The 19,900-nt window shown below is 38.9% G+C and overlaps 1 protein-coding gene across 2 annotated transcripts; it reads right to left on the minus strand.

Annotated features, from left to right (window-relative positions):
• Positions 1–2,276: 2,276 nt before the first annotated feature.
• On the minus strand, positions 2,277–12,176 carry brdt (bromodomain, testis-specific). 2 transcript variants are annotated; one of them, XM_026344934.1, is made up of 16 exons: positions 12,023–12,176; positions 9,577–9,844; positions 9,256–9,393; positions 8,778–8,907; positions 7,383–7,504; positions 6,685–7,029; positions 6,453–6,581; positions 5,695–5,892; positions 5,416–5,597; positions 5,046–5,335; positions 4,814–4,927; positions 4,565–4,705; positions 3,429–3,484; positions 3,159–3,333; positions 2,755–2,873; positions 2,277–2,331 (listed from the first exon to the last, which is right to left on the minus strand). In XM_026344934.1, the coding sequence occupies exons 2-15, from the start codon at positions 9,766–9,768 to the stop codon at positions 2,788–2,790; spliced, it is 2,298 nt and encodes a 765-aa protein (XP_026200719.1). In that variant the 5' UTR covers positions 9,769–9,844; positions 12,023–12,176; the 3' UTR covers positions 2,277–2,331; positions 2,755–2,787. The 2 variants fall into 2 exon arrangements, with proteins under 2 accessions (XP_026200719.1, XP_026200718.1); XM_026344933.1 differs by having other exon boundaries at positions 2,755–2,909.
• Positions 12,177–19,900: the final 7,724 nt, after the last annotated feature.

A 19,900-nucleotide genomic window follows, 5' to 3' on the forward strand; every position in this document is an offset into this window, starting at 1 on the left:
AAAGAGCTTAACCCCCACCCCACCCCACCCCTTGGCATGAGGTGATGTCACGGTCCTCTCCTGCATCATCATGCCTCTACTATGATGTCAGTGCAAATAAAACTAGAAATGTTTGAATCAGCATTTGAGCCAGAAACACAAAAGCTGTCAAATGAGGTGGGATGGAGAGAATCACTGCAGTGGTTTGGTGCAGTGAGGGACACGTAGCCGAACTTTGTTAATGATTAATAAAGTTAGGAATGTTTCATAAATATTAAGCAATAAGTCAATAATAAGCACATTTATTGTGAATTTAACCAGGCTAGGTAAAATGTGACCAGGGGTCCATCACAGTAGTCGAGTCGTCTGCTCTACAACTAGTCTAATTTAAGTATTTATGTACATTTAAAAATGTACACAAATATTACAAAGTGTTTGTTGGTGGTGAACAGAATTAGTCACGTGTTGCCTGAATGCTTTATTTCTCAGATGTAGCAGCACTGAACGCGTGTGTGTGTGTGTGTGTGTGTGTGTGTGTGTATGTGCTGACACAGCACTAAAACTTGTTTATGTCAGACTGACGGATGAATAAACTCCTCGATGTGAGTTTACATTCGTGTTTCTGTTGGCACTCGACCACACAGTAAAGGAATAAATTTGGTCCTATAAAAAAATTTAAATGTTTGTTGTACAGGCCCAAAATAACCAGCCTCACTCCACGCTGCACGCCCAACACTATTTCTGGTGTTATTTGATCTCTTCTGTGTAAAAGCACAAGAGTGAGTGTTTTTGAGAAGATGAGATGCTCCGCGAGGCTTTAAACACATCACTGCTCCTATTCTATTAAAACAGGTCAGACATTTCCGAGAGCAGCACAGTCCAACAGCTTGACACTTATTTTATTTATAAAATAAGATGGTGTAGACCTGGCTCAGTGGGTTTCAAAATGCAGTGTGTAGGAAGAGATACAAAAAAGTACAATAGTCAACCATCACTGACATTTCTATGCAGGAAGATCAAGAGCACGACATTCTCTACATTTAAGTGAGGAAAACAAAACAACATACAAAAAAACAAAACGTCTGTAGACAACACTACCTGATAAAGGGGGTGGGAGAGGGGTGTCCCCCCCCCAGGACTGTGCCCAAACTAGAGGGGAGTGACCCAGTGAAACATATACAGCATGTGACGCCACATCCCTGTCTGTCAGGACATCTTAACACTGCGACAGCTCGAAAGTTAAAAGGCACCACACAATACAAGTCACGAGGAGACTCTGCCACACGTCTGCGATGCTGTAACCGACGAACTTTAAGGCGGATGTCATGTGCAAAAAACATCTTGAATATGTGTCACACGTACGGCTCGGTGTCCTCCTCCGGTGAGGTGTGCTTTGATTCTTTCCTTCACTGCTCCCTTCGTTAAAAAATATTTCAAATGTGAACGATTTGAAAGAATGATTGCATTCTCACTATGTTGCTTGGTATCACAGGCATATTCCAGGCTTCCAGATGTGGCAAGTGAAAGGGGCGGGGAGGGGGGGGGGGGATGTAGGAGGAGGCCGCGCTGTGGATTTAGTTCCTGTAGCTTTTGCGTCCCTCTCCCTCCTTGAGGAAGGTCCATATGAGGGTGTTGACGATGTCGGGCTGGTCCTGCTGCAGCCAGTGGCTGGCCCCAGAGATGATGTTGAGACGGAAGTGATTCCTGATGTAGAGGCGGCAGGCCTCGGCCATTTCCTGCTCCAAGAAGGCGTCGCGCTCGCCCCACAGCAGCAGCACCGGAGACCTGACGTGATTCTGGCTCAGGGGGAGTGAGCTGCAGAGACAGACAGAGGGAGAGAGAGAGAGGGAGAGAGGAGCCTGATCATAATTCTCACTTAATGGATATTTAACACTATGATTTTCACATTGCTTTATGTCTCACTCAGTGTCTCCAGGGACAGACTGGCCACCACTAAGACAGAATAAGTGGACATATCGTACAAATGTATGGTTGCTGCTGCGTGTCCCTGGTGCTCAGGTACAGCACTTTAGAGAGACTTATTGGACCTGGGTCAGTGATATTTCTCTTACGTAAGCATAGAAAAGCTATTCTGAGACAACCCATTGCTTAAGAGAAGGGAGCAGATGGTGCGGGCAGCCATGCATGTTCAGTTCACATGTTCAAAATGTGAACGTGCACTGAGGTTTTCTTTGATTTGTGATCTGTGCTGATCCGTGATTAGAAACTTTTTTTTTTTTTTTTTTTTTTTTAAATGGTGAAATTAAAGTAGGGGTCTTGCAGTGACTTACTGGACTGTGTTTCCTCTTTGGACTGCAGTGGACTGTCTCTCAAGGGGGACAACACTGGGCCCTGCTGAAATGAAATATGAGATTTACTTTGAACGTTTAAAATGTCAGATTACTTTTATGCTGAACAGTATCGCAGGTGTCACAGAGAACAGCAGCAGTATTAATGATGATCATATACTACACAGTAACATCTCGACTAGGAAACGGTAAGGACAACATGCTACGGAGAACTAATATGTTGACTTGAAATCTTTTCCTTAGGAATTCCTTCAGACCCTTGAATATATACAAAAAGAAGAAAACAAAAACATTTGTTGATACTCTTACTGTATGTCACAATGTAATCATCACTAATGTTGGAAACATGTAAATAATGTCCAGTGACTGCATTTTGGTTAGTGTAGTAATGCTATTTGCACAACAAGCAAGATGTTTGCAAAATGGCACAGTACTTTAAAAATAAGGAATGAATTACACATAGAACCTTTAGCCTATGGTCCATAAGAACCATGGTGTATCACAGGACCGAAGAACTGGATGTGAAGTGTTGCTTTTTCATGAGAACTACCTCAAATCTAGCAGCAGCCCAGTCCAGCAGAACTCCTGGAGAGGTCATTGGGGATAAAAGAGCAGACAAATCTGTTGAACAGTAGATGACAGGTATTGATCTTCAACAAACCATCGCAATGGGAGACAAGGAGCAACACTGAAACAATCCTCAACCACAGTGTGACCCTGTTTTTCCATGACTAAGAATTACAGACCTTGACATTTTCAAAAAGAAAAACAACAACAACTTTGACATACAACAATCACAATACTGTGATTTCTTAAAATATTATCTTAATTCCTGCTTAGTTGAGGACAGAGAGGTTGGATAAGCATTACCTGGGGGTGATAAAGTTGGCTCATCACATGTGTGATCAGGGCTACGGTGTGATGAGTGGTCTTTACTTTCTGCTGCTGAGGACTGTGCAGCAGGGGCAGGACCACAAGTCTTGACTAAGGTTTTCATCAAATCTTTTGTCTCCGATAACTGCTTTCCACTGGCAGCATGAATCACCTTTGATTTGAGAACAAATATTCTTATTTTCCTTGTAACCAACAAGACTGTCTGACCATTGAATCTTATTCAATGTAAGCAAATCAGAGATTTACCTTTGACTTTACCTTTTGGCAAGAATCTTTACTTTTCTGCTTCTTTGTTTTTGGCACTGAAAAATATGCACATTAATAATGTCTGAAAAGTCAACAAAATTTCTTTTTAAGCCTTTACAAGTTTTATTTAAAATAACATGATCTGTTAATCATATAGTGTACCCACCACCACATGTAAATATGGGATTATTACATGCTACATAGATGCCTTTGCGTTTGAAATACAGACGCCTTTTGTCTCGGACCAGGACAACAATTTCAATGTCCAGCACAATGACATAGGAAAACTATGAATATAAAGTAATCTGGCGTTTCAGTCGGCTAAACGAATTTCAATTTTTTTCTTAATAATAATAAAAAAAGTACCAACAGTTACATAGCAATGACTTTACTAAGAATAAAACACCACTCACTGGATAAGCAAAGTGCTGCAAAATAATCAGCTTAGGTAAACAACCACAAGAACATATGTCTTGTGGTTGAAAAAAGCAAAACACTTTAATTTTGCTGATCTCCAGAAGTGCAACTTTTCAACCTGTTGCAGTAGTATTCAATGCTTCTATCAATAAAAAACGCAACCATCAATGATGCTGCATGAGATCAGAGTTACAACAAACTTGACACTCTCAACCAGTAAAACACTGCTTCTCAATCTTCATTTTGTCTAGTTTTATATATTATCACTATTGAGGCTTGAGACACGCTTCCTTGTGCTATTAAGGTTTTTTTTTTTTTTTTTTTTTTTAACTTAAACTAAAACTGAACAGTCATGAAGCTTTGTAAAACAGAATGTGTCAACATTATTATTCCACACATACAGCATAAATTAATCTCAACTAAAATAAAATTAGTCTTAAATATTTCAGCTGCCTTCAGGAGAGATGTGTGCACATCTTCTATATGGAGACATTATATGAAGTGTGTGTGAAATAAACAAAGAGGAAACACCTGTTGAATGTGAAAAAATATGAAACAATTTAATATCTGGTGTGTAGCCGACAGAAATGGGGTTTGAAATGTAGTAGTTTGACACCCAGGTGAATCATGCACGTAACTTGTGTCCTGTTTTCAAAAGGAGGGCAGGGAAGGGTAAAACAAAGTTAGGTGAGGGTAGAGTGCTGAAGAGAGCAGCTAACCTGATTCAGAGTCACTGCTACCAGAAGTGCTAGAATGACTACTACTACTACAGCTGCTGCTCTCAGAGCTGGATGACGAGCTAGTGCTGCTGCTCTCACTGAGGTGTGACGGGCAGCTGAAGTCAGGAGACAGGACTTTAGCTGTTAATAGGGGGGAACAAAAGGTTAATTGAAATTTTTACACAATGTGCCTTCTGGGCAAAAGCATAATTGTGACCATTAAGACAGTTAATGAAACTCAGGTCTTACCTACTGGCTTTTTTTTCTTAATCAAATGCAGCTCTTTATTGGCAGCCTGAGATCTCCCAGCATCTTTTATTGTCCCTGTCTGCAGACCTCCTGTGGGCTTGACCAGCTTCTTCTCTGCAACAAACAGAAACGATACATATCCATTAGCGGACTAGAGGTATTTAACAAAAGACTTAACCTTACAAATACAACAATGTAAAATAAATTATAGAAAACCCTGAGCTCTACTTACTGCCCTCATTCATGCTGCATTTCCTCAAACTTGCTGCAACAAACCTCTGCAGGGCTCTCAGTGTGGAAGGCTTGAGCATTTCAAAGTCGACCTCAATCTCCTCTAGAGTAGAATCTCGCAGACAAGACTCCCTGGCATGAATGATGTTCACCAACTTGCCCAGTTTGTCACCGGGCAGTTTGTCGATGTCCACTTTCAGCTGTTTCTTCTCCTGGTAAGTCATTGGTATCGATAGGCTCTCGTCGTCATTATTTATGGGCACTTGTTGAATATCAGGTCTGCTGTCATTCCTAGACATGAATAAAAAAAGAATAGTTCACTAATGCTAACATAAAGTAAAAAATACTAACCACATTAAATGATCACTTACAAAGAAGAGCTTGTACTTTTGTTTAGTTTTTCTACAACAGATTTGTATTTTGAGGATTTGTGCTTTAGTCGAGCAATATCCTTTTCTTTAGATCGTTTTTCCTTTCTCAACTTGTCTTTTTTCTTTGGTTTCATCAAGGGCTCTTGGGAGAGTCTCTTTAGCTGATCACTGACAGCTTTCAACTGAAAAGTCAGCCATTAATGAGACAATTAGATAAAGTGCAGTGAAGTGGACAACTTCTCTTCTATTTTCACCATTACTGCAATGTACAATACCAACCCGCTCCTCTAGATTGGCCAGCTGCATGGCCACCTCTTCTGATGAACTTTCTGCCTCTGAGGAGCTGTCACTTTCAGAACTTTCTGAGGTCGACAGACTTCCAACTCTGTCTCCTTTTCCCTTGTTAACTCTATGACGAGGTAAAGGACAGCCCTCTGGTTCTTGAGGAACCTTCATAAAACGAGCCTCAAAAACATCCTGTTAATACAAAGACAAAGAATAGTATTAAAAGACAAGATTATAGTGCCAACAAAAAAACATGGTCCAAGCTGATCCCTTCCTCTGCAGGTTACATGAAAACAGATGTTTACACCTCTTTGATCTTTAGAATATGTAGCTTTCTTGTTTTTTTTTTTTTTTTTTTTTTAAATTGGAGCTCATATTGCAGATTTGTAATTTCAATTAGAAAAGGGTTAAAATCCAAAAGATTTAAATTCTGCAGGGGCATTTTTTTTACTGTGCTAATGGCTGAAATCACATTAAAACCCTTGTGTCCAAATTTGGACACACATTGAAAAGAGCACACAACTACTTATTGTATAGTATATGCAAACAATAGACATGAGACTAATAGACAAAAGTCCTTGGAAAAAAAACATTTCTACAAATGAGGAAAATACATTTAACATGTTTAACAGGCCATACAGATAAATCCAATGTGTTTGGGTTGGAGAAAGTAAACTATGTCTACATGTTTCACATGGAACCTTTAAGTATTAGATTATTAGAAAATAAATTGTAATCAAATAAATCTATACCTGGAGTTTCCTTGCCATGTAGACCACCTCATGTGAAGGTGGATTGTATTTGTAACAGTTGGAGAACATCAGTCGTACATCAGCAGCAAATTCCTTTGTATTTGCATACTCCCGTAGATCCATTTTTTTCTAAGGAAATAAAACTGTTAGATAAACTGTCAATATAAGTCAATATGTGACAGAAAATAATGCTATATACTCCTTTTAGTCATCATCATCGTAATTGTTGTACCCTGATTGTGCCCAGGTCCATTGGTTGCTTGATGATGTCATGGTAGTCATGTAAGCCCAAAGCAACTGCATCAACGGGGGTGTAAAAGGGCCAAGCATATGCATAGTGTCTCTTTGAGAGCATCTCCTTAAGGATGTCATTGCAGTACCTGAGCTGGTCAGACAGTCTGACCTTCTTGCCCTCAAAGGCAGGTAAATCTTTCTTGGGAGGTCTGATGGGCCTTCCACTGCCTCTCCTGGACAGTAACGTACAAGGTGCTGAATGCTCAACAGGGGACGCCTCACTCGTGATTGCTGAGCTGAAGGAGGTTGTGGGGTCTGCTTTCCTCTTGAAACCTTTTTTTATCTAAATATTTAGAAAAGGTTGAACATAAACACTAAATCACTACAGCACTGAGAGTCAGACAAAGAATTTACGTTAGCTTACTGTATATTTGGCCTCAATTTGGCCTACTACTTTCACATATTTCAAGCAATAGAGAAAGTGTCCTAGCAGAAGTGTACTATGCTTTGGTACAATTTGAACTATTATCAACATATTTAGATTTTCTCATTCAAGCATTAGAAACAAGTATAAAATATTATATCAATCATGGCAACAAGCTTCAACAACTTTTTAACTCTTAAAAGTCTTTCTTTGGTTTAAGTCAGTGGTCCCAGCTATTGCTTAAGTTGCTTGCACACCATTCACATACTTACCGTTGCATCAATTTGTGCTGAGAGCTGTTCGTGTGAAATGAACTGAGGCACATCAGGAGGAATGACCGTCACTGTCTGCTGGAGAACAACTTCGGACACAAGGGATCTCTGCCTTAATGCATCTGAGTGACAGGAGGTAAAGAAAATGTGCACGAGAACTGGGGACAGCTTTTAGTAGTAAATAAATCAGCAATTACCATCTAGAAAACATTACTGCAGTTTTCTGTTGAAACATGACAGTAGTAATGTGTTGTTGAGGCATTTGTTTCCGTTTTTTTATTTTATATTTCTTCTGCAAAGGCTATTAACAGCAAAACAAATGCTGAATGCCAAAACAATTTTACCTCATATTTCAATTATGTATTGTGGAAATTTGTAAATAAGTATGTGAACCTCCAGGATGGGCAATTGATCACAATGGGGAAATTATGAGTTTCATTCAATGGAATGACAGTGAGGTCCGATTACGGGTCTTAGTTAAAGAGGAGAAATCTAGTTGGTCTTCTACAATGAGTCTGATCTCGACAGCTTTGTAGAGGTGTGTCATAGTTTGAACACAGGACATTAGAAGAAGAGCTGTTGATCCCCATCAGGCTGTAAATGATTGCAAAAGAATTTCTGAAGATTTTGGACTCCATTCGACAGCCAGGTGGATTGTGTAAAAATTGACATTTAACATTGTTTGTGGCTTGAATGAGAAGCATTATTTTTGGCAACAAGCATTGCCTTTCAGCATAAAATAAAATAAAATATATATAATATTATATAAAATATATAAAAGTAGTGAGCTTGCTTCGGTGATAAAGTGTAGGAAAGAAAGCCAGAAACTGATTAAAGTGTGAATTTTCTAAGAACGGAAAAGACAAGAGGATGGGTGCTCTCATTGACAGATCTTTCCCCTGTAACTGTGTGTGCCTTCCTCAAGCAATAGAAAGTAGCATACTGCACTGCCAAGACGTTTGCTTAAATGCCATGTCAGTAGGTCTGGCAAATAATTAAATGTGATCCTGCCATAAGACAACCCTAAATGCACAAGTTTTTATACCAAAGAATGGTTACATGTAATGTAATGTTTTGGAATGGCTAAGATTTGCCCTTAATGCTCAGAAACAATGTAGAATAACCTGACAGTTCATGTGGAGAAGCCATCCGACATCCGTAAACTGAAGCGATTCTGGAAGTTCTAGAAACCTTATGTTGTGGTTACTGCTTTAGCTGCACACAAATATTTGACTTTTTTGTCTTGTTTCTTTAATTGATTTACCTTTACCTAGTCTTATTAACTCAGATTATGTTCTAAGGCACATTTATGCAGAAAATTCTGAAGGGTTCACAAATGTAAACGTAAGCGCTACTGTATAGAGACCAACAACCTGCAGGATCACATCAAAATACCTGCATTCATCTTCATTTGTTCCTTTGTCATGATGGCTGGAACTTCACACTCTTCCTTAGGCATTTGAGACACTTTCTGCAAAAATACCTTCTCCAGTGTCTGAGCCATAAAAACAATGTCATCTCCAGGCTGTGGAAAGGAAATGTAACCTGTATATCATATTAAAATTAAAGCACTCAATGAAACAGACATTTATGACATAATATATTCTAAAGTGAAATTCTGTTTGAACTAAAGAAATACTTGCAAAGGCAGCACTGTGACAGCCTATAAACACCTACCATTCTGTGATGGTGAACACACTACTGCATTTACATGACAATACCATACAACAACTAGGACTAGTAAATAATGTGTTAGATTAGAGACCTAATTTCTAACTAAATATCCTCCAACATAGTTTTAAGTTTTATTGTTAAAATGTATGTACAGCACATGTTGCTACGTTATATAGCACCAAAACAAGCCTCGCCTTACCCGATTGTACACATAGCAGTTGGTGAACATGGTGTTGAAGTCTTGTATACATTCAAGTGCCTGGGAGTAATATCTATTCTGAAGACGTTTCCTAATTGTGCCCAGGTCCATAGGTTTTGTAATTATTGTATAATAATCCTGAAAGACAACGACAGCATCATCATAAGTGCACCAAAATATTTCCTGCCCAATTTGCAATTAATGAAATTGAATACAGTAAGACCATTGCGCTAACCTAGTGTAATTGACAGCAAGAAAGAACTCATGATTGAAAACCCACAACATATTTACATCTGTACAGACGAGAACTGTACAACTTACTGGGAGGCGAAGTGCTACTGCATCAACAGGCTGACGAAAGGGCCATGAAAATTGATGCCTCCATAAAGCTTTTATCACCACCTTCTCCAGATACTGTAGCTGGTTGGTTACACGTCCAGGCCTCTTGTGATTTGTGACTTCTGGTGGAGGGGGATTTCCACTCATACTGGGACAGGCTTTAACATCGCACATTGTGTTGTCCGAAGGCCAAGAAGGGGGAAATTGTCTGAAGTATGCTCAGCTGTAATTTAATGCTCAACACGCTTTCCTAAACAAAGAGAGATGAGTAATTTCCAACGTTTCAGTACAGATTAAGATACATGCTTAACAATATAAACAAGCATTTATAGTTAGTGTCACTGCTTTGGTAGGGACATTCCCTGGGGTGGCTGTGGCTCAATAGGTAGAGCAGTTGACTACCAATCACAGGATTGGTGGTTCGATTCCCGGCTGCCACGTCACATGCCAAAGTGTCCTTGGGCAAGATACTGAACCCCTAGTTGCCCCCGGTGAGTCAGGTCTGCCATCGATGTGTGCATGTGTGTGTGCTTGTGTGTGTGAATGGGTGAATGAGAAGCAGTGTAAAGCGCTTTGAGTACCAACTCGGTAGAAAAGCGCTATATAAGTGCAGACCATTTACCATTTTACCATTCATATTCCTGCTTCCTCCTTTAAATGACAGACAATATTTTTGGTTTCTTATTTTCTACAAAGCCTATAAAAAGATCAAAACCAACAAACTAGGAAGTTTTAGCACCAAATATGTATTAGTATTATTATTCTTCTTACAACAAGTAAGAAATACAGGATGTGGCTGGTTTCGGGTCTATAATAGGATTTATTCACAACACAAAAACTAATAACACTGCTTTATCAGTCAAGATACTATTGTAAAATTGTCTCATTGTTTCATTAAATCAGCGTGACTGCTTTGGACATAAATCACGATAAAATGCCTAATGACAGATTTAATTCTTCTTGCAATCAATCAGATGAAAATTGATAAAACTGCCTAGTGTAATAAATGTCCACATTCCCCTCTGCCTCTCTAATATAGTGAGAAAATTGCTTATTGATTATAGGATATTCAATATTGCTTACACTGACAGAACAGTCAAAATGACACTTAACTACAATGTTGAGTGTTGTTATCGTTTCCTGCAAAACATGGGTAATACTGACACCTACAGCACAGCATTGCTCAAACATGAGACCAGTCAGCGTTAATACAACAGTGCAAGAAAAACTCCATAACAAACCCATGCTTCAAAATGCTTTCAGGAACTTAACATGAATAATAATTTACATTGCAAGTTCTGTTTCTTATTTGAAATGTATTTTCTGAAAAATGACAAATGTAGATAATATTTTCATGTGTACAATATAAATCCAGCTCATCTTCTATTTTTGATGGAAGCATCTGGTGAATGTCTGTCACAGTGAGCCGATGTTGACTTCAGTTGCAGGATAAGTGTCATATTTAATGTTCACATTACTTTTCCATACAAAGATAAGCAAAGTTGGAATAAGTTGCAGTTGCGTTCGAACTACATGTTACAACAACACTTAAAAACGTCAAGTATCAAAAACTTCGTATTAAGTCTTTCTACTTATCGTGTCTTCAAAAAACGTATATGTAGGTTTTTTTTCCTGTTTACTTTCAAGCTGACATGTATCAGCATATGAAGGTTTTCGGGTTTAGTTATTGCAAGAAGTATGCCGATTGTATCAAGATCGATTTTGCACTGAATTTAAGGTCTTATCGTGTAAGTGCAAACTCACTATATAACTTAGATGTCGCGAAACATTTTGATCGAAACAGCATGGCTGCATACAATAATGTTGACAGTGCTCGGAAACACACTTGAAGCCTGCACCACGCCCACCGGCGCTAGCTAACTAAAGTTAGATTTTACAAGAGAGTATGAATGTGGTAGCAAAGCAGGCGCTCAAGCTAGTTATCAAAACATCACTTGGGCTTTTCTCTTTTATGAACTTTACAAAGATGTGTAACTGGCGCACCTAACCTTCACAGTAACACTACGCTATCGTTAGCTAACATTAGCTACTTTGGCTAACAGTTTTGAAAAATGCTCACGTTGCCGGCGATTTTGTCTGTAGTTAGCTAACTAACGTTAACGTTAGCTGTTGGTACCAAGTTTAACTAGACAGTTATTTGAGGTAAAGTTAGTTATTTCCACTTTTCCCTTTTTTTTCTCCGTTTTGTTTTTTCTACCGAAAAAAGAATGGGGACGTCAAAACATCACACAAGCCCACTTTAACGTAGCTAACGCGAACGTGTAGCTAGCGGTTCTCAGAGTTATGGGTCCCTGCCAACTCATGTTAGCTTTCGTAACCTTTGACTCGACAATTAGCAAATTAAAATGACAACTAACTTAACACCGACTAACATGACATTTGGCAGATATTACAGTGCTAGCTTTACCTTCCGAGGTATCACGGGCTCATGTGTTGGCTTCTTCAGTAGCGGGCGTCTCTACGACAACCGCCTGACATTTATAGCCGTGAACTGATTGGTCAGAACGCCTGCTGCCCGGAACACAACCCTCTGTTTCTCCTGAGACTTTTTAAAGTATTGGCTAGAAGAATAATGTTTACTTATTCCAATCAAAATGGCAACTTAGTGTCACAGAAGAGGAGCAAGGAGCATTATTACAGTACTGACGCCCCTTCAGATGTGTGTTTTAGTGAGCCTGCAGCAGCAGACTGCGGCCGCCGACACTGACTGACTGACTGCTGCTGATGGAGGTGATGAAGTGAGAGGAGCGGGACCGGTCTGGGCGGAGCGGTGAGTTCAATGTCTGTCTCACAAGCGGAAAACAGTGTCAGAGAACACGTCCCTAAAGAAGAAGTCTCTTTCCCCCTGTTGTTCTAGTTGTACGATAGATGCCACGGTTACGGTTATTTTTCATTGTATTACACGTTGTAAACAATAATGTCACTTGTGATGGCTACAAACAACACTACCTAGTTGACTGTAGTGGATGTGTTTCGGGTACCAGTAAATGCAAAATAGATAATGAATTTGGCCAAACAATATAATCACAAAGTCTGAATAAGAAAATATCTAATCAAAAGATAAAAAAATAAATAAATAAATGAGGAGGGTGATTGTGGAATTTACAAATGGAACTCGAACTACACATATGTTTACTTCCGGTGACTCTAAATTCAGAAAAAAACATAAGAAATATAAAACTTCAGATTTTACTGTCTGTACTGTTTTTCTAACCTACTGTTATTGTGCTGACAATTAAATAAAAACAAGATTTTTAAAATAAATTAGAAAACATTTCTTAGAACGGACATGCAACATTAATAGTAAGAAGCATTAATGAGATCAGTTTAACTGCACAGGTGTAAAGTACACAACCTTAATACTCAAGTAAAAGTGTTTGTAAAAGTACTTGCCCAGAAAATGACTCCAATTTTTCTACTAATGTAAAAGTACATTTCATGCTCTAAATATTACTTAAAGCACAAAAGTAAAAAAAAACTGTGCATTTTAAACAACATCAAATTTATTGCTGGTGATAACATAAATGCTGAAGTTTAGTCCAGATGTGTTTGACAAAATCTCAGAGGTGAAATTTGTGACTAAAATGTGTTGTTAGTTACAGACTGTGGAGCAACAACAGCAGTCTGTAAAGGTGGAGCTGATTTGAAACCAACCTTAGACTATATAGTGCCAGGAGGTTAATCCATAAATGATACGCCAGCATTTTATCAATATATAATCATTTTTATAAGAATCTAATCCTGCAAACCGTAAATAGTAACTAATGAGGTTAAAAAGAATGTAGTGGAGTAAAAGCACAATATTTCCTCTGACTTGTAGTGCGGTAGAAGTAACATAAAATAAAAAATACTCCAGTAGAGTACAAATACATCAAAGTTGTACTTAAATACAGAACTTGAGTAAATATACCTATTTACTTATCACCTCTGTTTAATAGTTCAGTCCAAGGCAATTTCTATACAGTACCACAATGTTTTAGTGGGCTATATGGTGGTAAATGAAATATGATGAAAAATATAGCACTGATGAGCATGAAGGAGCAGATTCAAATTCAAATCCTCCTAATAAATTCTACCAGATAAGATATTTGTTAATAGTTTAATATGTAGTTTCATTGACCTTTGGTGCAGCAATAAAAACAACTTAAGTTCAACACATTTAGCCCATTGACATCAACATAGCGCTTCATAAATAAATGAAATATATTTATTTATTTTAAATAACATAATAAAAACTATAATTAATCAAAAATGCTTAGAAGACTGAAACTCATGTTTTAGCTAATGGATTAAAAGACTGCAATGCACCTTTAGTCCACGAGATGGAGGCATTGGCACAACTGTGGAGTGGAAACCATCCTGCCATATAGTGACGCTGGATGGTGTAAGCACATCTAATGCTGTAGTGACTTGTGTGTGATCTTACTCAAGAATGACTTACTGAAATATTTCAGTTTTGTGTAGACCAGGAAAAAAAAGCATTGTGACGTGATATAATATTATTTAATCCCTGAAAGCAAACACAGGAAGATGAAGAGACTCTGTAAGGAATGGTTTAGTCTGTTTGATACAGGATCAGCTGCAGGCCACATTTTTACATTTTACAGCAGCTGATGGGATTAATGCAATGGCAACCAAAAGATCTGCAACGGTTCTGCATGAGTCATATTTTGCTGTGTAAAAACAAACAAGACTTTTTTTTTCTTCTGTCATTTCACACGTAGCCAGTGTATTTTTTTTGTTTTAGTATTGTCTAAGGCTGAAAACACACACACACAAGGTTCCTGGAAGTTTGAAAAGTGAAAGGACTGGGTGGTAAGGCCCTAAATGAGCTTTGAATCACACGATAAATACTGACACCGTGTCTGTTCCCCTGACAATGGCAGGAAGCTTGTTCAGAAGGGAGGAGGTCATAGAGGAAAAGACTCTGCCCCCGATGTTGCAAATGTGAGGAGTAACAAGGGCTTTTGTTTTTGAAGGAATAAACATAAACTGCTCAAAACAAGAAAGAGACGCGGTCAGGCGCTGCTGCTGGGTGCTTGAGGACATAATCGTACTTTATCTTTAGCTATTTATTTTAATGCTGCTTTATCTGTTATTTCACAGGAAAATCCTGCACTAATCTTTGATACATCATATTCATTCATACACATTAAGTAGTTCATTTTAGATTAGTTTGATTAGCAGTCGGTAAAGTAGTTAGAATAGCTACAACTCTAAGATGCTGGTTACTATACGGTACAAGTGCTGACAGGTTGGGGTCTGAGTGAAAACCCTCTAAGATCAGAATGTGACAGAAGTGGTATCGTCAAGAAATCTGTTGTTAACTGGCTTCTCACCTGCTAAGTTTAAACTTGATGTGCCTCATATGCTCTTGGTGAAAGACAGCGATCTGTTCAAATAGCTAAAGATGTTTGGAGAGGTCCGCTGACATGTGGTGTGGTTTTAAATGAATTAAAAGGAAGGTCCACACAGAAATCGATTTCAGATGTATTTCTGCTTTGATTTAGGGTATAAAAGCTGGTATTACAAAAAGAACAAAACAATATTGAAAGCCAACTCATCTTTCCTGCTACTGATAGATATTTAAAACCAAAGTAAGAACATATGGGCATATGTCCTGGTCCATTCAGAGCCATGGTGTGGTACAGAGGGCCAGCTGGAGTAAGGTTTCAATATCAGGATTGTCTTTTTTGTGGCCTTTATGTGATTGAGAAAGTATGAGGCAGCAGATCCCTTAACGCTTTGGCCATCTGATAACTCCCTGCAACTCAAGTCAGCAGCAGTCCAATAACAATCCCTGCCCAAATCAAATATTTAGAGAGTCCCAAAGATGTTGCTGGAACAGGGGCAAAGCAAAGAGGGAATCTCACTGTGATGAGACGTTGTTCTGCTCAATAAACCTGATTCAAAGTCAAATAAGCATTAGATATAGAAAGAGATGATGCCACGGCATACATGATGCTACCAGGCATCAAGAGTTATGTTAAAGAGGCTATATCATGCTTTACATGAGCGGGACTCAGGTCCCAGCGTCTGTGTCTACTGTATGTTGTTGCAAGATTTCCTTGTGACTGTCCCTAGTAGTTCACTCTGCTTTCTGGGCAGTGTAACATCATGACACACATCTACCCTGTAGGTTCGTTCAAGTTCACATGTTTACTAAGGTTTAGGAACATGCCTATAAATAGTCTAGATGAGCATAGTTCCCATACTGTAGGAACAAGTGGGGCGCATCCACACAGCCTAAAGCAGTTCAGAGGTGAAGTTACATCATCACTGTATTAGCTACATTATTCTGGCTGTTACAATAGAAAGTGTTACAAACAAGTGAGACGTAAAGCCACAGTAATATATTTCTGAATCATGAGGATGGTAAAATGATATTATTGCTGCACGACGCTTTTGGAAACCGTTGTGTTGACAAGTCTTTCTGCCAAGTCGGAGACATCGTAACGTCAGAACAGACGCTGACATGAATTTTTCACCTACCTAGCTGCTCATAATTACAGTTTAAATCACATGACATGAACATAGCATTATAACTAACACACAGTTCAGAAATATTGTGTTGTACATTCACCTGTTACAATGGTAGCATGTAAAGCAGATGAGGGGCGTGTGGATACAATACACTAATGGCTACTAAGGAAAGGCTTAGAATGGGACTGTGGTGTATGATCACAGGTCTTCTTGGGATCCGGGAGAACTGATCTGACTTAATGAAATGGGGTATAATATGGGATCTTCAATATTTAAGTCCCCCAACCACCCTATTAACTCCACATTGTCCAATTGAATCACTTGACAACCACACCCTCTCTTGATCTGGAAGTTTTTCCAGCCACCATGGGTTTATAGTACATAGTATATACTTCAATGTAGAGTTTACTGCTCGTAGACAGTTTATCTTCACTGTGACTCACATGTGGTTGTAGTATTAATGCACGCCTATACTTTATGTAAAGCACTTTGAATACCTTTTGAAAGGCGCTGTTCAAATACTGTTCCAGCATATATCTGATACAGGCTGTAAATGCAGAATCACTAAATGTGCTTGTGCTGCTTTTTTTTTACAGGTCCAGTCAGATGGAATTGAAATTCAGTGTTTGAATGTCATACTACAATTCATTATGAAATGTTAATAATATAATGCATATGCTTTCACACTGGTTTGTGTCACATAATGAACATGACTAAGAATATGCTGTGTACTCACTCGATGCATGGTGTCGAAGTAAAAGCCACGACAATTAACCAACATTAAGAACAATCAACAATCTGACAATAGTTTTTTTTAAAGTGATACTTCTGTAAGCCTAATTTAACTAAAAATGCAGCATCCTCAGTGATTCTAAAACAATCTAACCCAACACGGAGATCATTTGTAATTACACATGGTAACAGTCAGCGTTACATGCTATCTCTGATAGAGCATGGTTAGATGTGACAGCCCGTGCAATCAACTGGGTCAATGCAAACTCAAGCAGTGGAGTAACATTAATGGAATGTGAAGATGCGTCAGACTGCACATATCTTTGATGCACTGTTATTTTATTCCCCTTCATCTCAGCTGCATTTGCAACCCTAACACAGTGTAAATAAACAAAGTGGAGCACTTTAACACAGACATGCATATGTATGAGATGTAAAATAATTTGATCCCTTTGAGCATTTTCTTGTCAGCTCTCAAAAGGCAACACATCAGTGTATTTTTGTTTCTTTTCCACAACAAAAGTTTCCTTCCCTCTTGTCACAGGTGCCATCTCATTAGTGGTAAATCACTAAGCTGACATTTATGTTGTACCCAGTCACACAGCATCTCCTTTTCAGTAGAAGGCAGCAAAGCAATGCAGTGTTTGTTCAGCAGCGTACGAGAGATTTCACACACAGAAAGCACTCTGCACACAGTTTAGTGCTTGTGATTGGGGTTGTGGGGTGGTGAAATGAAAGGATGTGACAAAAACGTCTTGTGAGAGCTGTAAAAATGATTTTACATCCTAATATTAGAAGCCACCCCAAATTTAAATATGGGATATAATAAAACATCTTTGCCTAAATTCTAAAGCAATAATGTGCAAAAGGAAATGCTTAGACTTTATATGTCACAGCTGGCTGAGTGCAATTACTATAGAGATTAGAGTTAATTTGCTTTGCACAAAATCACCTGTCAAATGAATAAAATAGGCAAGTGTTAATAATTAATTGACTCAATCAGTAACAACATCAGTTGGAAATGCATTTTATTTACTGGCCTTTTGATCATTTTCAGCTCACAATGCTAATGAATGTCACAGTGCACAGTGTTGAGTTTTTTTCTGCCTCATATAAAACCCAAACACAGTATTTAATTGACCTTGTTACATTGTTTTTCTCTGACGTCTACTTGTTCTAGTTTGACACGTGCAGCTGCAAGTGTTTTCTTTTACACCAGCCGTTGGGTCCTAAATCAAGGTCCTAATACAGGGGTGCCCAATCCTGGTCCTCAAGGGCCACTGTCCTGCTTGTTTTGCAACCAGCCCTGCAGCTCTAGCTTCTTATTGGCTGAACACACCTGATCCAGGTAATCAGCAGTGTGTAGGATAGAGATGGTAAGAAAACTAGCAGGATAGTGGCCCTCGAGGACCGGGATTGGGCACCCCTGTCCTAATATCTTATCTACTTGTTCATATGTGGGGCTACCTGGAGCAGCAGATAAGTGGGGGAAAAGGTGTTCAGAAAATCTACTGAAATAATGTGAATATCCTACATTAGATGTTATGCATTCCAACTTAAGCAACAGTACAGTACAGCAAGTATCAGATGTACAGTTCAGCCACTTTAAGACTGCTACATGATTAGGCATATTGTTAATGTATTATTATTTGATATACTACCACAGGCAAGATTTTGAGTGAGGCTCACCCCTCTGACCAATCAGAGAATTTTAACAATTTCTGCTGCATTAGTACATTTGTCAAGACTTGTGCAGAGTGTGGCAGAGTGGAACACGGTGGTTCCCAAACCTTGTCCTCGGGCCCCCATTGCCCTGTTTGTTTTGCATCCATCGTCGTCCTACCCACTGCTGATTACCTGGATCAGGTGTATCTTCCAGCTGCTGATTGACTGAACACACTTAATCCAGGTAATCAGCAGTGGGCAGGGCAGGAATAGCTGGAAAACATGCAGGGCAATGGGGGCCTGAAGACCAAGTTTGGAAACTACGGGTGTAGCAGGCAGTAAAAGAGCATGGCAGGGCAGGGAGAGGCAAAGGCTGGGTGGAACAGAGTGGATTGATTTGGTGTTTCATGCTAGTGCTAGATTAAGTTGCATATTTGAACTTTTAAATAGCTACACTACAAGTATCATATTCAAAGTACACTTTAAATTTCAAAAGTAACGTTATGATATATTTTCTACTATGCAATGGCCAGTTTTAGAATATGCATTATATTATTGGAGAATAAGGTTAAACCATCACTAATGTTGCAGTAAGGGTGAGCAAATGTTAATCACTATGTGCTCTACACAGTATGTACTACCAGGTGGCCTAATGCATACAGTAATATTACACCTCAATTAATCAGTTGATTATATTTGGTATTAAGAAGAAGTAGACTACTAACTACTAAGTATTAAGTTACTTATGTTAAGTACTAGCACCTCAAAAGTGCACTTAAGTATAATACTATGAGTAAATGTAGTCAGTTCCTCTTTACCACTAATGGTTACCCTGGTTAATAAGAGTGTAAATGGTTTTTCCATTAAGTATTTCTCCCTCCTCCCTCCTCCTACCGCAGCAATAGATGCAGTAGAGTCCTCGGCCTGGCATGAGAGTGTGTACTGATTAGTAACAAGATTCTTGCTCAGCCAGACATAATCATAATCTGGCATCAAGGACCCCCATGTAGATATGGATCAGTCCATGGGCCCTCATGTGATAAGGCTGCCCTATGGCAACCCTATACAATGTTGTTTCTGAAGCTGTCTGCACCGTAAGTGGGGACTGAATGGTAAGGCATTTCAGCACGCAGTCACGCGTCGTCACCTCTCGACTAAATTATAAAGTTCCTATTAAAATGTATTCACCCACCCTTAGAAGTAATTTCATAAATTAATTAGGCTCTTTCATCTCAAAGTGAAAACTCATCACTTTGAATAATATAATACAGAAAATAAATGATTGCGTAACATCTTCTGCCTTCAAGTCAGTATTTACAGTAGTAGATGCATCTTTGGCAGCGATTACAGCTTTGTGCCTGTGTGGGTAGCTTTCAATCAGCTTTGCACATCTGAGCTCTGCAAC

This window comes from Anabas testudineus, chromosome 4 (assembly GCF_900324465.2).
Source record: "Anabas testudineus chromosome 4, fAnaTes1.2, whole genome shotgun sequence".
Classification (NCBI taxonomy): Eukaryota; Metazoa; Chordata; class Actinopteri; order Anabantiformes; family Anabantidae; genus Anabas; species Anabas testudineus.